At 35.8% G+C, this 20,002-nt stretch overlaps 1 protein-coding gene across 1 annotated transcript; it reads right to left on the bottom strand.

Moving 5' to 3' along the window:
* Nucleotides 1–19,076: 19,076 nt before the first annotated feature.
* On the bottom strand, nt 19,077–19,721 carry LOC128280595 (uncharacterized). The gene is made up of 3 exons (XM_053018808.1): nt 19,498–19,721; nt 19,219–19,418; nt 19,077–19,138 (listed from the first exon to the last, which is right to left on the bottom strand). Exons 1-3 carry the CDS (start codon nt 19,576–19,578, stop codon nt 19,084–19,086), a joined length of 336 nt encoding a protein of 111 aa, XP_052874768.1. The 5' UTR covers nt 19,579–19,721; the 3' UTR covers nt 19,077–19,083.
* Between the last annotated feature and the right edge of the window lie 281 nt (nt 19,722–20,002).

Below are 20,002 nucleotides of genomic sequence, written 5' to 3'. Positions count from 1 at the left end.
AATTGAGAAACATTTTGCCAAAAATGATAAGGCTGAGATGACATCACTTCTAACTTTTTTGATGTGTATGAAGTATAAGGGTCAAGTAAATGTAAGAAAGTACATTACAGAGATGTTCCATGTTGTTTCAAGACTTAAAACACTTAAAATCAAGTTTTCTAAGAAATTGCTTGTTCTTATGGTTTTGGTATTGCTTCCTACACAGTTTAACCAATTTAAAACTAATTATAACTGTCAAAAGGAGAAATGGACTCTAAATGAGCTCATTTCTCAATATGCGTAAGAGGAAGAAAGGTTGAAACATGATAAGTCAAAAAGTGCTCACTTGGTCAGTGCCTCCAAAGACAGAAGCTTACATTTTAAATAGAATACCCACTAAAGTAGCTCCCAAGAAAGGTTGAAACATTGATCGTACATTAATGGTGCAACTAGAAAGCTTTGTGTCTGATGATACAAAGTTACTTATTTGCAAATTAAAGAACTCCATCTATGGGCTTAAGTAGACTTCTCGTCAATAATATTACAAATTTTACCAAATGATTATCTCATTCGATTCAGAGATGAATTTGGTCGATAATTGTATATACTACAAGTTCATTATGTAAGATCCCAAAATAGGGCCTAGTCGGAATAGTGGTTTCGGGACCACAAATTCGACATCTAAATATTTATTTTATGATTATTATGAGGCCTAGAATATGAGAATATGCATGTGTTAAAGTTTAATGAAGAAATTTTATGAATAAGTGCCCAATTGGAAATTTGGGACTAAATTGAATAAATTGTAAAACTTGGATTCTAGAAGTAATTTGTTAACAACCCGATTTAGGGCCTAGTCAGAACAGTGGTCTCGGGACCACAAATCTGAGGATAGAAAATTTATTTTTATTATTTTTATGAGGTTATAGCACGATTATATTAGCGCATGAAAAATTTGGTGAGTTAATTTTAATATTTTCAAGCCCGATTGCGAAAAAGGACTAAATCGTAAAAAGGGAAAAAGTTACATTTTAGTACCCAAATGTGTTAAATATCTAGAAAATCAAAATTGAGGACTTTTAAAGGGCAATTACATCCTTTTTAATAGTGTTGGATGGCCATGTGATGGATTTTAAACAAATAGTCAAAGTATTAGGTAGATGATGTCATGATTTGGTGATAAAATAATGTCTAAAAGCCTAGCTATCATTTTCTTCTTCTCCATCTTCTTTCTTCACCGAAATTATCATGAAATATTTAGGTTTGAAAGCTCAAAATTCTGCAGAAACTTAAAGCACTCATAAGTAAGTGATTTTAATTAGTTTTCTTCAAGATTTTTACACTTTTGAGACCCTTGAAGCATGAGCTTTCAAATGAGGGTGATAACTTACAAAAATGGTCAAGATTTTAGGATTTTTCCATGGATATATTTTTGGTATATACTGAGTTTTTATGGACGAATATGAGTCTTAGTTGTGTTATAAACAACTTTTATGAAGGGTGTTAGCATGAAAACACCTAAAGGGACTATTTTGCATAAGTTGCAAATTAAGTAATACGTGTGTGAAATAGTGAGAATTTGGGGTTGATCTAGTAGTAAAAAGAGTTTAGCTAGGCTTTAAATGTGAAGAAATTCGATAAAAATCAAATTTTGAGCATGGGGGTAAAATAGTCATTTTGCTAAAGTCTAGGGGCAAAATGGTCATTTTACCAAAGATGTAAATTTTAGATAGCCTAATTGTGTTTAATGATTGAATCAGTGCAATTTGTTATCATGGATCAAGATTTGCCAAAATCGAGCCTAGACCGGGGCAATGCCAAACAATCCGATTAAGCCGACTAGTCAAATACTTTTTGTAAATCGAGGTAAGTTGTATGGAAATAATACAACTATAATATTAATGCATGTATTCGATTGTTATTGATTTGATATAGCATAAATTTCTAGAATTGGAACTAAGTATAAGTATTTATGATTGAGAAAGTCGAAAGATCTAGTAAAAACCCCAGGAAACAAATCGGATGTTCATGCCATGACATTGGGTTATGTGAGAGCCAGTATAAGACTATGTCTAAGACATGGCATCAGCATTGGACAAGGGCTAGTGTAAGACGTGTCTGGGACATGCATAAGCCGCATCATGATAGTGCGTGTAAGACCACGTTTAAGACATGGCATCGCGTAGAGGTGAGTGCCAGTGTAAGACATGTCTGGGACATGCATCAGCCTCGATGATGTTAGCCAATGTAAGACGTGTCTGGGACATGCATCGGCTAAGTTTCGTGCTAGGGTAAGACATGTCTGGGACATGCATCAGCACGTATACACGAGAGCTAGTGTAAGACCATGTCTGGGACATGGCATTGGCCTCGATGGAGATAGCCAGCGTAAAACCATGTTTGGGACATAGCAATGGCAACTTAACCCATGTTTGAGGCTTATAGAATATCCGGTAGTATTCCAAAAGGTTCAACTTTAAGATTTAAGAAAGAGATTTAATAAGGAAAGTATGATAATGTTGTAAGTGTTATAGGTACCTATTTGGTAGGCATGAGTAATGAGCTCGATTAGAAAATATGATTTGAATTGATGGTAATGAGTAAGTCCAGTTTATACTTACCTTTGAGCTATGAGCATAATTGATAAATGGTGAAGTTGTTGTTGTGTATATATTTATATGCAACTTACTAAGCTTTATGTTTACTCTCTTTCCTTCCCTTTTCTTTCAATAGTGCCATTTTGCTCGAGGATCCCTTGAAGTCAGATATATCAATCACACTATCAGCTGTAATACTCGGTATAGTTGGATTTATATTTTTTATTACGGCACGTATAGGGCTAGACTAGGGAGTGGTATTAGTGAGAATTGTTTATGTATATTGGCTTAAGATAAAAGGCACTTCATTTTATATTAAGCCTACATAATGACTATTATTCATTTTGGAAAATGTATATGATGTTCCTTCTATGGATGAATTGATGTCTTTTGGGATGGAATTAGCATATTGAAATGATCTTGTGTAGGTTGTGCAAATTGGGTAACAAAATGGATTGGAAGATAGCCTAGTTTGTCCATACGAGCAAGACACACGATCGTGTGTTTAGACTGTCTGTGACACACGGCTCACCCCCATGGGTGTGTGTTATGGCCGTGTGTCCCCCTACACTTAAACTTTTAAATCAGTGTTGTCCACGGTTAGGCCACACGGACGTGTGCCATAGCCGTGTCTATAAGCCAATATTGACCACGAGTAGGCCACACGGGCATGTGTCATGGCCGTGCCCTAAAGTCAGTGTCGCACACGGGCTGAGGGCGTTGGCGTGTTCCGAGTCACACGGGCATGTGAAACCCTAAAGCATGAATTTCACCAAGTTTTTCTTAAATTCTTAGTTAAGTCTAAATCGTCTCGAATGTATGTTTTGGGCTTCGTAAGCCCATTCAAGGAACTAATTGCTTATGAAAGTAAAAGTTTTAAAATTTATCAAAATTTGACCGCCCGATTTTGTATAGTTGATTGAGTTAAGTCAAGTAACACTTCGACCAATGTCCCGACGTCGGATATGGGCGAGGGGTGTTGCATTTAGTGGTATCAGAGCATGGTTTAGTCAGTTTTAGGATTAACCTAGCTAAGGTACGAGTCTAGCCATACATGTCATATATATATATTGATAGTGTGACAATTCCTAACAATTATAAATTGTTTTTTTCTTATATAGTAAATGGATCCTGTTGGAACCACGGCAGATGACGTGTAGAGTAATGCACCGACTCCCACAGAAGGGACTGCGCCGATAGAGAGTGAGCCCTTAAGTATGGGCCAAGGCAAAGGGGCTAGGGAAGCCTACCTCCAAATGATGGATTCTTGGTACACAGAGTTCGTTCGTGTGAACCCAAACACTCCACCTCCCCCACCTGCTCCGATTCCTCAGTATACCCCAGTGGCTCCGCAAGGTTCAAACATGTTTAGGAGAGAAAAGCCTCCGGTAGACAAGATTTGAAAGTAAAGGGCTGAGGAATTTCAAGCTAGTGTAGATGATGAACCGGAGAGAGCAGAGTTCTGGATAGAAAATACCATGAGGGTATTTGATGAGCTATCATGCACACCCGATGAGTGCGTGAAGTGTACTGTAATATCCTGATTTTGGGCCTAATCAGAATAGTGGTTTCGTGACCACAAAATCTGCGATAGAAATAATTATTTTATGATTATTTTAAGGTCTATGATATGATTTCATGATTGTGTGAAAATTTCGTGAAGAAATTTTATGCATAAAGTGCTTAAATTGAAATTAGGGACTAAATCGAATAATTTGCAAAACTTGCATTCTAGAAGTTTCTAGTATGAAATTGTTTTGAAATATTAATTAGGAGGTCTTAAATAGAAATTTTACCAATTTCTAAGTCTATGGACAAAAATTGGACATGGATGGAATTTTTGGAAAGTTTAGTAGAAAGGGCATTTTGGTCATTTACGGGTAAAATGAATTTAAATACAAAATTAAAAGCCAATTTTGCTCATCTTCAACCCCATGGCCGAATATAGCAAGGAGAAACCATGGCTAGGGTTTTTCAAGCTTCCAAGCTCGATTGTAAGTCCGTTCTAGCCTCGTTTTTAATGATTTTTACGTTTTTGGAGTCCCGGTAGCTCGATTTAGCTTATGCTAGCAATAATTTAACCTAGGGTTTATATTTGGAAAAATACCCATAGGTGAAATTTGTGTATTTTGATGTTTTATGATAGAATATGATGTTTTAAATTATGTTAGACAACTTGTGCTACTCGGTTTTAAGTGAAAACGAGCAAAAGGGCTTAATCGGTAAAAATACCTAATAGTCATAAGTACATGTTAGAGTGAGAATTTGATGTTGCCATAGAAGGGAAAAATGATCAGCGTGTCATAAAACATAAGAAAATAGGCTGAAGTTTAATTTACGAGCTTTGGGGCAAAAGTGTAAATATGCAAAAGTTTAGGGGCAAAATTGTAATTTTTCCAAAATATGATTTTGGGTCAATTTGAATCATGTGAGTCCTAATTAGACTATATTTTAAATGATAGAGCAAGGAAAACTAAAATTCGGGCTAAAATAGCGAAAATACCAAGTTGTGGACGAAATGGTAAAAGTAGCCATTTTCGCATACGAGGTAAGTTCATGTGTAAATGTAGTAACATAATTGTCATTTTAAGAAATTTAATGTTGTTTATATGATATGATGCTGATTATTATCATGAAATATTATGCTTTGTGGTTATTTTCGAATAAAATGCAAATTATGTGTATTAATTATTAAATATAAAGTACTACCGAGTTTTGGTTTCGGTATTTTACGGAAGATGGCAAGGAGATGTGTTCGAGGAAAATCCCGTTTGAACCTTAGGAATAGATTAGGATACAAGTGATATGTCACTAGGATGGTTGAGCATCCGAGCTCATTGAGTTGAGTCCGAGTTCACTTATGGATGCGAATGTCCGAACTCGTTGAGTTGAGTCCGAGTTCGTGAAATGTAACTAGGCATCCGAACTCGTTGAGTTGAGTCCGAGTTCACCTATGGATGCGAACGCCCGAGCTCGTTGAGTTGAGTCCGAGTTCGCTTATGGGCGGGTTACATGGTAGCTTGGCAACATATGTGGCACTTATGTGCAAACTTTCCATGTATCCGAATTATATTCCGATGTGTTCAATGGGTAAAGTTCTACTGAAATGGAGGAATACTCAAGCTGAAAGGGACGTATTGTTAAGTGTTGTGAAATCGGTACTTTGAACAGGTATGTACTTAACCCTCGGGTTGAAAAATCGATATAACAACAATATGGTAAAATGATAAATGAAAATGTGATATGAATGTCTTGGTGATGATTATGCAAATGATGTTTTATGTTTGCTTATATGGTTATGTTGCTATTTGCATGTGAACTTATTAAGCATTTATGCTTACTCCCTCCTTTTCATTCCTTGTAGTGTTGACAAGCCAGCTCGGAAATCGTAAACGGTCGGAGGCACGCTCACACTATCTGTATACCATCTTGGCATAATGGCTTGTATATTTTGAGTATGGCATGTATAGCATTATAATCATTTTGTGTATATGGTCTTATGATATGGTTATTGAGTGGTATGGAAATACTTGGTAATGATTAGTCATTGGAATGGCTAATCATGATCATATTTGGTGTTATGTATGCTAAATTGCTAGCTAATCCATGGAAACCATGAAATAGGTAAAATTTATCATAAAATAGATTCAGACAGCAATAGTGACGTGAGTTTGAAAAATCACTAAAAATAGTAGAGATACAATTAGATGATGAATAATATATTTAATTGAAGAATTATGAGTCGATTTTCATATGGATGGAACAAAACAGGTATATGAGTTATATTTTATGAGATGTTTAAATTTTTGTGAAACAGGGCCAGAGCAATTTCTGGATCCCCTGTTCTGACTTTGGAAATTCACCATAAATTGTTCAAAGATAATTAGAAGTCATAATTTATATTTACAGATTCCTTATTGAGTCTAGTTTTATTAGAAGCAAATGGTATAGTCATTGAAACTCTGTACAGGGAGATATTTGATTCGTAATACACAGAGGTCAGAGCAGTCAAACTCTGAAACAGGGGAGAATTTAACTAATAAACTGTACTAAATTGCTCAACCAAAAATTATATAAAAAAATTATGAAATAGATATATGAGTCTAGTTTCAGGGAAAATTTACGGAATTGAATTTCGAGTTTCATAACTCGAGATATGAATTTTTAAGCGACTATGACACAGATTGTTAGGTTGACTAAAAATTTTAAAAATAAATTGTTTGAGCTGTTTAAGTAATGAATTAAGTCTATTAACACCTCGTGTTCGACTCCGGCGACGGTCTCGGGTATGGGGCGTTACATGTACCGTGTCACTCTTACGAGACTCAGCTTATCAGTGGTGGAACACTCTTGTGTCTGTTGTATCGAGAGAGAGGATCACTTGGGAATTTTTCCAAGAAGAGTTTCGAAAGAAGTGTATTAACCAAAGGTTCGTGGATCAAAATAGGCAGAAATGTCTACAATGTGGGAGACGCCACTTGGGCGAATGCCGAGTAAATGAAAGGGGCTTTTTCAAGTGTGGGTCGTTGACCACTTCATCCGAGATTGTCCCAAAATAAATGACAAAGAGAAAAATCAAGAGGTGAGGGCAAGTAGTGCTCCTTTGAGGGGCAGACCCCAAAGAAAAATAGGTAGTAGAGCTAATAATAGAGGCGCGACTAGAGATGCAGTGGAGAGGTCCGAGGGCAAAGCGCCTGCGAGGACTTATGCTATCTGTGCCTGTGAGGAGGCAGAATCTCCTGACGTGATTATGGGTACTTTTTCTATTCATGACATTTATGTTGTTGCTTTAATTGACCCAGGGTCTACCCACTCCTATATATGTATGGATTTGATGCCCCATATAAACATGTTAGTAGAGTCCACTAAGTTTGTAATAAAAGTGTCTAACCCGTTAGACAAGCATGTATTAGTGGATGAAGTATGTAGAAACTTTCCTTTGATGATTAAAGGCCATTGCTTTCTGGCCAACTTGATGTTATTTGCATTTCATGAATTCGATGTAATTCTTGGGATGGATTGGCTAACCTCCCATGGTGTTGTGGTAGACTGTGGAAGAAAAATAATTCAGTTAAGATGTGAGGATGGTGATGCTCTTCAAGTTTTGTCAGATAACCGGCCTGTGGTAATACCATTTTTAGTCGTCGAAAAATATTTAAGAAAAGGTTATGAAGCTTATTTAGCTTTTGTGCTGAATACCCAAGTGTCCGAGTCGAAGATTGAGTTAGTACCAGTGATTTGTGAGTTTATAGATGTTTTTCCGGAAGAGTTGCCCGGGTTACCTCCAGAAAGAGAAGTTGAGTTTGGTATAGAGTTAATTCCCGGCACAACGCCATTCTCGATTGCACCGTATAGAATGGCCCCCACTGAGTTGAAGGAGTTGAAAGTGCAGTTGCAAGAGTTAACAGCTAAAGGTTTTGCTAGACCGAGTTGCTCACCATGGGGTGCTCTAGTGCTTTTCATGAAAAAGAAGGATGGGTCGATAAGGTTATGTATCGACTATAGACAACTTAACAAGGTGACAGTGAAGAACAAGTATCCTTTACTGAGGATTGATGATCTCTTCGATCAACTGAGAGGAGCCACTGTATTTTCTAAAATAGATTTGAAGTTGGGTTACTACCAAATTCAAGGAGCAAGATGTGCCGAAGACTGCTTTTCGGATGAGATATGGGCATTACGACTTTCTTGTTATGTCTTTTGGATTAACAAATGCCCTAGTGGTATTTATGGACTTGATGAACCGCATTTTCCGTCCGTATTTGGATAGGTTTATCGTCCTTTTTATTGATGACATCTTGGTTTATTCGCATAAAGGGAATGAGCACGCGGAGCATTTGAGAACTATGTTATAGATCTTGAGGGATAAGCAACTTTATGCCAAGTTTAATAAGATCGAGTTTTGGCTCAAGGAGGTCGGGTTTCTAGGACATATAGTGTTGGGTGATGGAATCCAAGTTGATCCAAATAAGATCTTCGCCATTGTGGAGTGGAAACTGCCAAGGAATGTGACAGAGGTTCATAGTTTTCTGGGGCTGGCGGGATACTATAGATGATTTGTAAATGGATTCTCCATGATAGCTACACCGATAACAAGGCTACTGCAGAAAGATGTCCAGTTCAAATGGACAGAAGAGTGCCAACAGAGCTTCGAGAAATTAAAGGCTTTGTTTACCAAAGCCCCAATTTTAGTGCAACCTGAGTCGGGTAAGGAATTTTTAGTTTTTAGTGACACCTCCCTAAACGGTTTAGGGTGTGTGCTAATGCAAGAAGGCAAGGTTATAGCCTATGCCTCGAGACAGCTAAAACCTCATGAGAGGAATTATCCGACCCATGATTTAGAGCTAGCAGCTGTAGTGTTCGCACTGAAAATTTGGCGGCACCATTTATATGGTGAGAGATGCTGAGTATTTACCGATCACAAGAGTCTAAAATATTAATGACTCAAAAAGAGTTGAATTTGAGGCAACGATGATGGTTAGAGCTAATAAAAGATTATGAGTTAATTATCGACTATCATCCGGGAAAGGCGAACGTAGTCGCTGACGCTTTGAGTAGGAAGTAGTTGTTTGCCTTAAGAGCCTTGAACGCTCAATTGACTACATCTAGTGATGGATCGGTCCTAGAAAATTTGAGAGCCAAACTTTCCTTTATGAAATCCGTGAAGCTCAAAAAGATAATGAGAAACTACAAGCCAAGAGAACTCAGTGTGAATCAGAGATTAAGTCAGATTTTTGTATTAGTGCTGATGGGTGTATAATGTTCAAAGATAGAGTTTGTATACCCAAAAATACTGAGCTCATTCAGAAGATTTTACGAGAGGCACACAGGGGTTGTTCGTCAGTTCTCCTGGGTAGCATGAAAATGTACCACGACCTTAAGAAAATGTATTGGTGGTCGGGTATGAAAAGAGACATTTCGGAGTTTGTTTCCAAGTGCCTAGTGTGTCAATAAGTAAAGGCTGAACATCAAGTGCCTTCAAGTTTACTTTAGTCTATTATGATTCCCGAGTGGAAATGGGATCATATCACCATAGACTTGGCGACCAGTTTGCCTCTAACCCCGAAAAAGAGAGATGCAGTATGGGTTATTGTCGATAGCTCAATAAGTCAGCACACTTTATACCAGTGCGTGTCGACTACTCCCTTGAGAAGTTGGTAGACTTGTATGTTTCTGAGATTGTGAGGCTTCATGGTGTGCCGTTATCGATTGTATTTGATCGAGACCCGAGGTTCACCTCGAGGTTTTGGAAAAAGTTATAAGAGGCTCTAGGAACCAAGTTGAGTTTCAGTACGACATTTTATCCACAAACTGACGAACAATCGGAAAGAGTAATACAGATCTTAGAAGACATGTTAAGGTGTTGCGTTCTTGAATTTGAAGGAAGTTGGGAAAAATACTTACCATTGCTTGAATTCACCTACAACAACAACTATCAGTCGAGTCTAAAAATGGCACCTTATGAGGCTTTGTACGGGCGAAAGTGCCGAACACCCTTATTCTGGACCGAGTTGAGAGAGAATCAGATTCACGGGGTGGATTTGATTAAAGAGGCTGAGGAAAAAGTTAAGGTGATTCGTGACTGTTTGAAAGCCACCTCGAATAGACAAAAATCCTACGCGGATTTGAAATGAAGGGAGATTAAATTTGAAGTCGGGGATAAGGTATTTTTGAAAGTTTCCCCGTGGAGGAAAGTCCTCAGATTTGGTAAAAAGGGCAAGTTGAGTCCTCGTTTCATAGGACCTTATAAGATTACCGAGAGAGTAGGGTCTGCTGCCTACCGTTTGGATTTGCCACCAGAGTTAGAAAAGATTCACGATGTGTTTCACATGTCTATGTTACGCCGATACAAATTAGACCATTCACATATAATTACGCCAACTAAAGTTGAGATTCTTCCAGACATGACTTATAGTAAGCAGCCGGTCAAGATTTTAGCTCGAGAAGTCAAATAGCTAAGAAATAAAAATATACCACTTGTGAAGGGTTTGTGGCATAGACATGGAGTCGAGTAAGCCACATGGGAACCCGAGGAGTCTCTAAGAGAACAGTACTCGAACTTATTCACCAGTAAGATTTTTAAGGACGAAAATCTCTAAGGGGGAGAAATGTAACAACCCGATTTAGGGCCTAGTCGGAACAGTGGTCTCGGGACCACAAATCCAAAGATAGAAATATTTTTTTTTCTTTTTATGAGGTTATATTGTGATTATATTAGTGCATGAAAAATTTGGTGAGCTAATTTTAATATTTTCAATTTTAATATTTTCAAGCCCGATTGCAAAAAAGGACTAAATCGCAAAAAGGGCAAAAGTTACATTTTAGTACCCAAATGTGTTAAATAGCTAGAAAATCAAAATTGAGGGCTTTTAAAGGGAAATTACACTCTTTTTAATAGTGTTGGTTGGCCATGTGATGGATTTTAAACAAATAGTCAAAGTATTAGGTAGATGATGTCATGATTTGGTGATAAAATAATGCCTAAAAGCCTAGCTATCATTTTCTTCTTTTCCATCTTCTTTCTTCACCGAAATTATCATAAAATATTTAGGTTTGAAAGCTCAAAAATCTACAGCAGCTTAAAGCACTCATAAGTAAGTGATTTTAATTAGTTTTCTTCAAGATTTTTACACTTTTGAGACCCTTGAAGCATGAGCTTTCAAATGAGGGTGATATCTTACAAAATGGTCAAGAGTTTAGGATTTTTCCATGGATTTATTTGTGGTATATGTTGAGTTTTTATGGAGGAATATCAGTTCTAATTGTGTTATAAGCAACTTTTATGAAGGGTGTTAGCATGAAAACACCTAAAGGGACTCTTTTTGCATAAGTTGCAAACTAAGTAATAAGTGTGTGAAATAGTGAGAATTTTTGGTTGCTCTAGTAGTAAAAAGAGTTTATCTAAGCTTGAAATACGAAGAAATTCGATAAAAATAAAATTTTCAGCATGGGGGTAAAATGGTCATTTTGCTAAAGTCTAGGGGCAAAATGGTCATTTTACCAAAGATGTAAATTTTAGATAGCCTAATTGTGTTTAATGACTGAATGAGTGCATTTTGTTATTATAGATCAAGATTTTCCAAAACTGAGCCTAGACCGGGGCAAAACCAAGCAATCTAATTAAGCCAAGCAATTTGATTAAGCCGACTAGTCAAATACTTTTTATAAATCGAGGTAAGTTGTATGTAAATAATAAAACTATATTATTAATGCATGTATTCGATTGTTATTGATTTGATATAGCATAAATTTCTAGAATTGGAACTAAGTATAAGTATTTATGATTGAGAAAGTCGAAAGATCTAGTAAGAACCCTAGGAAACAAATCGGATGTTCATGCCATGACATTGGGTTATGTGAGAGCTAGTATAAGACTATGTCTAAGACATGGCATCAGCATTGGACGAAGGCTAGTGTAAGACGTGTCTGGGACATGCATAAGCCGCATCATGATAGCGCGTGTAAGACCACGTTTAAGACATGGCATCGGCGTAGAGGTGAGTGCCAGTGTAAGACATGTCTGGGACATGCACCAACCTTGATGATGTTAGCTAGTGTAAGACGTGTCTGAGACATGCATCGGCTAAGTTTCGTCTAGTGTAAGACATGCCTGAGACATGCATCAGCACATATACACGAGAGCTAGTGTAAGACCATGTCTGGGACATGGCATCGGTCTCGATGGAGATAGCCAGTGTAAGACCATGTCTGGGACATGGCAGCGGTAACTTAACCCATGTTTGAGGCTTATAGAATATCCGGTAGTATTCCAAAAGGCTCAACTTTAAGAGTTAAGAAAGAGATTTAATAAGGAAAGTATGATAATGTTGTAAGTGTAACAAGTACCTATTTGGTAGGCATGACTAATGAGCTCGATTAGAAAATATGATTTGAGTTGATGGTAATGAGTAAATCCAGTTTATACTTACCTTTTAGCTATGAGTATAATTAATAAATGGTGAAGTTGTTGTTGTATATATATATTTATATGCAACTTACTAAGCTTTATGCTTACTCTCTTTCCTTCCCTTTTCTTTCAGTACTGTCATTTTACTCGAGGATCCCTTGAAGTCAGAGATATCAATCACACTATCAGCCGTAATACTCGGTATAGTTGGATTTATATTTTTTATTATGGCACGTATAGGGCTAGACTAGGGACTGGTATTAGTGAGAATTGTTTATTTATATTGGCTTAAGATAAAATCCCTTCATTTTTATTAAGCCTAGATAATGACTATTATTCATTTTGGCAAATGTATATGATGTTCCGTCTTTGGATGAATTGATGTCTTTTGGGATGGAATTAGTATATTGAAATGATCTTGTGTAGGTTGTGCAAATTGGGTAACAAAATTGCATGGAAAATAGACTAGTTTGTCCACACGGGTAAGACACATGGGCGTGTGTTTAGACCGTGTGTGACACACGGCTCACCCCCATGGGTGTGTGTTATGGCCGTGTGTCCCCCTACACTTAAACTTTTAAAACAGTATTGTCCACGGTTAGGCCACACGGGCGTGTAACATAGCCGTGTCTATAAGCCAGTATTGACCACGGGTAGGCCACACGGGCGTGTGTCATGGCCGTGCCCTAAAGTCACTGTCGCACACGGGCTGAGGACGTGGGCGTGTTCCGAGTCACACGGGCGTGTGGAACCGTAAAGCATGAATTTAACCAAGTTTTTCTTAAATTCTTAGTTAAGTCTAAATCGTCTGGAATGTATGCTTTGGGCCTCGTAAGCCCATTCAAGGAACTAATTGCTTATGAAAGTAAAAGTTTTAAAATATATCAAAATTTTACCTCCCGATTTTGTATAGTTGATTGAGTTAAGTCAGGTAACACCTCGAACCATGTCCCGGCGTCGGATATGGGCGAGGAGTGTTACAAATTGTATGAAATTGCTTTAGATTATAAATTAGAAGGTCTTGAGGAGCAATTTGCCCAATTTCTAAGTTTTTGGACAAAAATGGGTTTGCATGGATGAAATTTTAAAGAAATGGCTTAAGGGCATTTTGGTCATTTGGCATTTTAATGAAATAAAATGGGGATAAGAAGGCAAAAATCAGCCATTTTCTTCTCCATGGTTGCCGAAAATTGAAGGGACACCATAGCTAGTGTTTTCAACATTTTCAAGCTCAATAACCCCAAGGAACAAATTCCAGAGGTCGATCGAGAAAAACGAAAGGTTTCGGAATAACTAAAACACAGAACCGAAACGAATACCATGTAAATTTGAATAACTAAAAGTAAATTCATAATATACTTAATTGTATAATTTATGAATTTATGGATATTATATTTGATGGTGGAATGAAAAACCTATGAAATGTATTTTTTGTAATGACATGTGACAAATGTCCCGGTTTAGGTTGAAAAGGAAGTTCGATGGATGAACCATGTTTCATGTGATTTTTAGATTCTGTATGTGTTGCAGAAAGGATTTAGCCTGGACGGGTAATCCGCTGATCTCAATTATGAAAAGGATCTAGCCCGGACGGGTGTTCCTTTGGATGATTGAGCCTCCTGAAGAATACATGTACATTATGGATTTAGCCCGGACGGGTAATCTGATCAGGGTCTGAATTTAGCCTGGACTAGTAATTCAGATCCGAGCTCATCAAAAGTGTTTGTCGCAATAAGGGACTTAGCCTGGACTGGTAATCTAGACATCACCTTATGAATTTACGATATGGGGGATTTAGCTTGGACTGGTAATCCTGCCATAAGATGTGAGGTTCGCGAGAGTGCACACCTAAAATGATCATCCTTACGAATTGATGGTTAATGGATATTCCATCGAGATTTCCTAGACATTCAACAAGATTAACATGAAATACATGTACAAAATGAAATGTTGAATGATGAGCTCATCTAAGATAAATTACATGGTGTTTTGTTATGTGACTAACTCATTGGTTGAGTGCATGTGATAGGGAACCATTTCATACTTGTTGGTTTCCTTATCTATTATGGATGTATGCTAATTACTTGGTAAGTTTACTTTCCGGTTATTCGAGCTTACTAAGTATGAAAATTCTTACCCTTCTCTTTTCCCTGTCTTTCAGAGCTAGAGGACTCATAAAGGTTGGAAGACGGTTGGAGAGTCAACACACTATCAACTAGTCCAACTTTGGTACATAGATACTTTATTTTGTTCAATGGCATGTATAGGTATTTTTGGGTCATTTTGTCATATGTGTCATTTGGCTCGGAATCTAAAGGCTTGAATGTTATGTCTATTCATTTTGTATATGGCGTTGATATATGGCCTGTATTGGTGTAAGTTGCTATTCTACTAATCATGCAATTTTTACTTGTTGAAATGGTTACATGGTGTATTATGAATGGGTACGATAAATGTGACCAATTCATTTGAAATTGGGAGGATCACAGTTGGCAATGAGTTAAAAGACGAGCCAAATCTGATATTGTGATTAATGAAACTATAATCCTTAATACAAAAAGGGTAACCTAGTATGTGCAAACCCAATGATATGAGGTTTACATGCAATTGACAATTATGATAGAACTTGAGTACGATTAGGGCATGTTGGATATCAGTAGAAGATATAGATGAGAGTGGGCAATTGAGGGTGACCAAAGGCTTGAAAAGTAGCCTAATAAGGTCCACATGGGCATGTGTCTAGGCCGTGAGTGACACACGGATCGCCCTTGGGCTTTTGGTATGACCGTGTGTCCCCTGCACTTAAAATTTTAAGTCAGTGTCGAACACAGGCTAAACACACGGGCGTGTGTCTTGGCCATGTGAAACTAACAGAATACTCAAGTTTTGGACACGGGGTGACCACACGGGCGTGTCCCAATGCACATGGGCGTATGTATGATCTCAATACGGGCGTGCGAGGTATTAACCTATATGCTTTCCTCAGATCTTTAGTTTGGTCCCGAACCTTTCTCAATGTTTGTTTAGGGCTTCGTAGGCCCAAAATTGGGACACTACAATGTTATTGGGTTTGTTTTGAGTTGAAATGAAATTTTATAACCCGTATTTTCCGTTTATGCTCATATATATGTCCAGTAATGCCTCGTACTTGTCCCCGGTCTCGGGTACGGGTAAGGGGTGTTACACATTAGCAGTAAGGTTCTATATTTGATTTTATATGTTAATGACATACTTCTTGTCAATAATAAGTTAAGTCTCGACCAATACCCTAAGAATGATTTTGAGATTAAAGAAATGTATAAGATTCCCTACGTTTTAAGAGCGACGATTCTAATGTATGCTCAAGTACGTATGCGTCCGAACATTACGTACATTGTTAGGTATAAAAAATTCTGATTTTGATGGAATATTGGTAGTTCTTTATTCCAATAACAACAAGAGTACATCAAAGTCAAAGCACATAGAATTTAAGTTCATGGTTGTTAAAGTTAAAGTTCAGAGTGGTTAGGTACCTATAAAGCATATTGGGACAAACTCCATGATTGTAAACCCACTTACTAAAAGACTACACTCGAAGTGTTTTTTATGAGCACATTACTCATATGGGTGTATGTCGTTCTAGGATATTCAATTTTAGTGGGAGTTTGTAGTTTTAACAATTTTTATGTTACAGACACATTTTCAGTTATTTCAGTTTACAGATATTAAGTTTATTTTCTACAAAAATAAAATTTATTTGGTTTATTCACACTTTGATTTTGGTAAAATTTGATCTCAGTTTAAGGAGGACTAGAAATTTATTTGTTTGAATTCATTAAAATGTGCATTTTATTAATTTTATATTTTTTATTTTAAAAATAATGACATAAAACTGATTTTTTTAAATCCATGTGTTTTAGAAATTTTTTATAAATTTTCAATTTTTTGTTTTTGTTAAGTTTTTATAATTTTTCTTGATCTTTTATACTTTATTATTATTTTTGTAATGTTTTATAATTTTTCTAATAAATTTATTTTTTAAAAAGTTTTTAAGTTTTTTTTTAAATTGATTAACTAGTAACACTAAATTCAATGAAATATCTTATATAAACATAAAAAATTATATCATTTTATTAATGTCATTTTATCATCCAGCTATTACTCCAATTGCAACTTGAGATATAATTAAAGGTTAGATAGAACTTGCCTTATTTAAGTTGTTGTACTGTTTATTATGGGCTTTTGTTTTACGGGCTCAGCGATTAATTATGGACCGAATTATGAAGCTAAGACATGCTGAAATCAAATAAAACAAGAATTGGATTAAAGTATGTTAATGTAATTTAAGTTCTATTGTTTATAAGATTGAATCACTATGAGTGTTTAGTATTGAAGAGATTTCAATCTTTATAGAGATAATTGAAAACTTTTATATGTGCTTATTGATGTGTAAAAGTGATTGTAATTAATTATAACTTAACAAGCCGTATTTTTGTATATTTACACAGCTTGTTTAGGTTAGATATAGCAAATGAAAGAACACGTTATTTGTTTAAATAAGAACTTTTATTTTGAATGCATTATTGTAAGTAAACTAAAGACAGTAATTTAGTTTATATCTAACCTTAAAAAAAAAATCAAGTAGAAATCTTACAAAGAGATGATCTTGTTTAAGGTATAAAGTGAGCTTTCTATTTGGTGAGTGAGTGAGACTTAAATCGTAAGTTATACTCATTAAGGTTTAGTAGATCAACTGTCTATGCTAGTCCCCACAAATGTAGGAAATTTTCAAATTGTGTGAACAACGTTCTTACATGGTCGCTTAGTTTAATTGCAACTTACCTATATTTGGACTTATATATGTAAAGCAAAAGTCAACAAATTTTCACATTTTTTAATGGTTTAAATATGTTAAAATTTTTTATAGTTTTTCAAAATTTAAAATTTAGTTCTTACGCTTTATTTTTGACACATTGAATTCATGTACTTTTTCTAATCTAAAAATCTTGGTCCATATATTCAATTTCACTGTTAGAGTGGTTTATGTGGTGATTATAAAAATGCAAAATAATTTTTTACCGTTAATGGTTGCATTTTTTTTGTTAATTTGACCTTTACTCTATAAAAGTACATAAAATATATTTTAAAAATAAAAAATATTTTATAAAATTAAAACTTAATAAAACAATTTAATTTTTTATAAGTCTGCAAATAATTTGTGATTTTATTCACCAATAACGACAAACAGTTTGAAAGAGATGAACAAATTCAAAGTGAAAGATTTAATAAAATAATTTGTGAGGCACACGGCCTGTTCACACGAGCGTGTGACCTTGAAATCAAAGAAAATTTTCTAAGTTTCTTAAAGTTTGCAAATGTTATAGGTTTAGTCTCAAACCACTTTAAATCGTATTTTAAAGTATCGTAGGACTCACTACAGGAAAACAGACTTTTAGCGGCGCTTTCTCAAGCGCCGCAAAAAACGTTGCTATAGGTAACGCCGGTAAAATTCGCGGCGTTTTTTTTGAAAAAAGTGCCGCTAAAAGTCCTGGTCTTTAACGGCGCTTTTTAGAAAAACGCCACAGAAAACCAGGACTTTTAGCGGCGCTTTTTTTAAAAAACGCCGCTAATTTGCCCAGTTTTGCAATATGTATTTTTGCACTTATATCCAACCCTCCTGCAAGAAATCCAACCAAAAACAGTAAATATACCATGAAATCCAACCAAAACCCGCAAATTTAAATAATACAAAATTATACGAAAAATATATTATATAAATTGTAAATGAATATTCAAAATATTCTTACAATAATGTTAAAAGTTACAAGAAAACAAATGTCTAAGATGGCGGATTTTGAAATTGCTGGAACATAGTCATCATAGACTGAAGCTGTAGCTAGAGTTCATTGTATTTTCTATTCGCCTCGCCTCCCTATTCTTGCTCTGCTTCCCAAGCTGCTTGCCTCCGCTCTAAGTTGAGAAATTTGCTCATCTGTGCTAGCTTGTATCTGAACTATCTAATCTTTTAGCCTCTGAACTTCAGCTTGACTTTGACTCTTGGAAGGCATGTATTGGTGCGAGGTGGATCCAAAATATTGGGTCGGGTTAACACCAGATCCTTGAAATCTAACCCGACCATACCTTTCGGGACCCAAAACTTCATTAATAATTACATTATCAATATCCTCAAAATTAACAGAACTATCGATCAAGCGATCGCTTCATACTCGCCTTCTTATCTTTTAGTTTCTCCTAATAAATCGGTTAAAGAGTTAGAAACAAAATATACAATAAAAGGAATACAACATAACATTATTTAAATTAAACTAATAAAAAGCGATTTAATTAAAACATTACAATTAAATATTATAAATATTTATAATGAATCAAATTTTATTAAGTAAATATACCATAATTTCGCACCTCGGATGTCATCGGAGTTCCATCTTTTTTCTCGTGCGTAATGTCAAAAAGTCAAGGCGTCCAACTTTTGACCGCACGAGGCTTCCTACAATATAGTAGTAAATATTATTTAATAGTAAAAAGTCATTAATACTTGATAGAATTAATAAATCCATAGTACCGCGGCCTGAGCTACACAAGCAAAACTTCTCGATCCTGCTATGTGCGTAAATTTTTGTTTTTGCCTGCTCCTTGTTCCAACTCGCTCACGGTCCTACATAATGAAATTATTATTACGTATATAGTAAATACTATAAACCGAAAAATTTATAAGAGTTTGCAAGTACATAATACCTCTCCTTTCTTCGAATTCCAAAATCGAACGCATCTTCCCATTGGTACATCAGCATTCCCGGTGGGACATTTTGCAATTTTTCTTCGAGGCTTATGGGTTTTTTAAAATATTCTTTTTTCAAAATGCTGTTATGGTCTCTCCTTTTTTTACCCAATGCCTTCTTGATATAAGCATCAGAGACCTCTAAAGCAAACCTCTCCTAAAAAACACAAGTTTATGAAGTAAATATAAATGAAACTTAAACCAAAGTATTATAAATTACATTAACATTTTGTTACCTTAATATTAGAGAGCTTGATTTTTATTGCTATCAGGCATGTTATGCCATGATTCGTAGTTGATGGGCAACATATTGGCATTTCGTGCTATAATGCCCAAATAGCCTGCTAAAAGTCGAGCTTCTTGTCCAACAGGCTGACCATGGTTGTTTCTAGTTACTTTGACACGCTCGACAGGATTTAAGTTATATAATCTGTTAGGAGCGTACATCCTCGACCTCTGCGCGTCCGACCATTTTCAGCTAAAAAATAATAAATTATTACTATATTGAAATTTAAAAATAAATCAGTAATAAAATTTAATACAATTTGTAAAATAAACTTAACATTACTTTGAAATTCCACAGACTCGTCAAGTGTCTCCAAGACGCTCCAACAAGCTGTCTGCTCAAGACTTACTTCTTCCAAATTTGTAGTATTCATACAATACTAAGATCTCTTAATCTTCTTCTAGGCATTTTTCCGCAACACATAAAATAGTTAAAATTTTAGTAAGAAATAACAA

This window comes from Gossypium arboreum, chromosome 9 (genome assembly GCF_025698485.1).
Source record: "Gossypium arboreum isolate Shixiya-1 chromosome 9, ASM2569848v2, whole genome shotgun sequence".
In the NCBI taxonomy this organism is placed as follows: domain Eukaryota; kingdom Viridiplantae; phylum Streptophyta; class Magnoliopsida; order Malvales; family Malvaceae; genus Gossypium; species Gossypium arboreum.
This window is presented reverse-complemented; position numbering and strand designations above follow the sequence as displayed.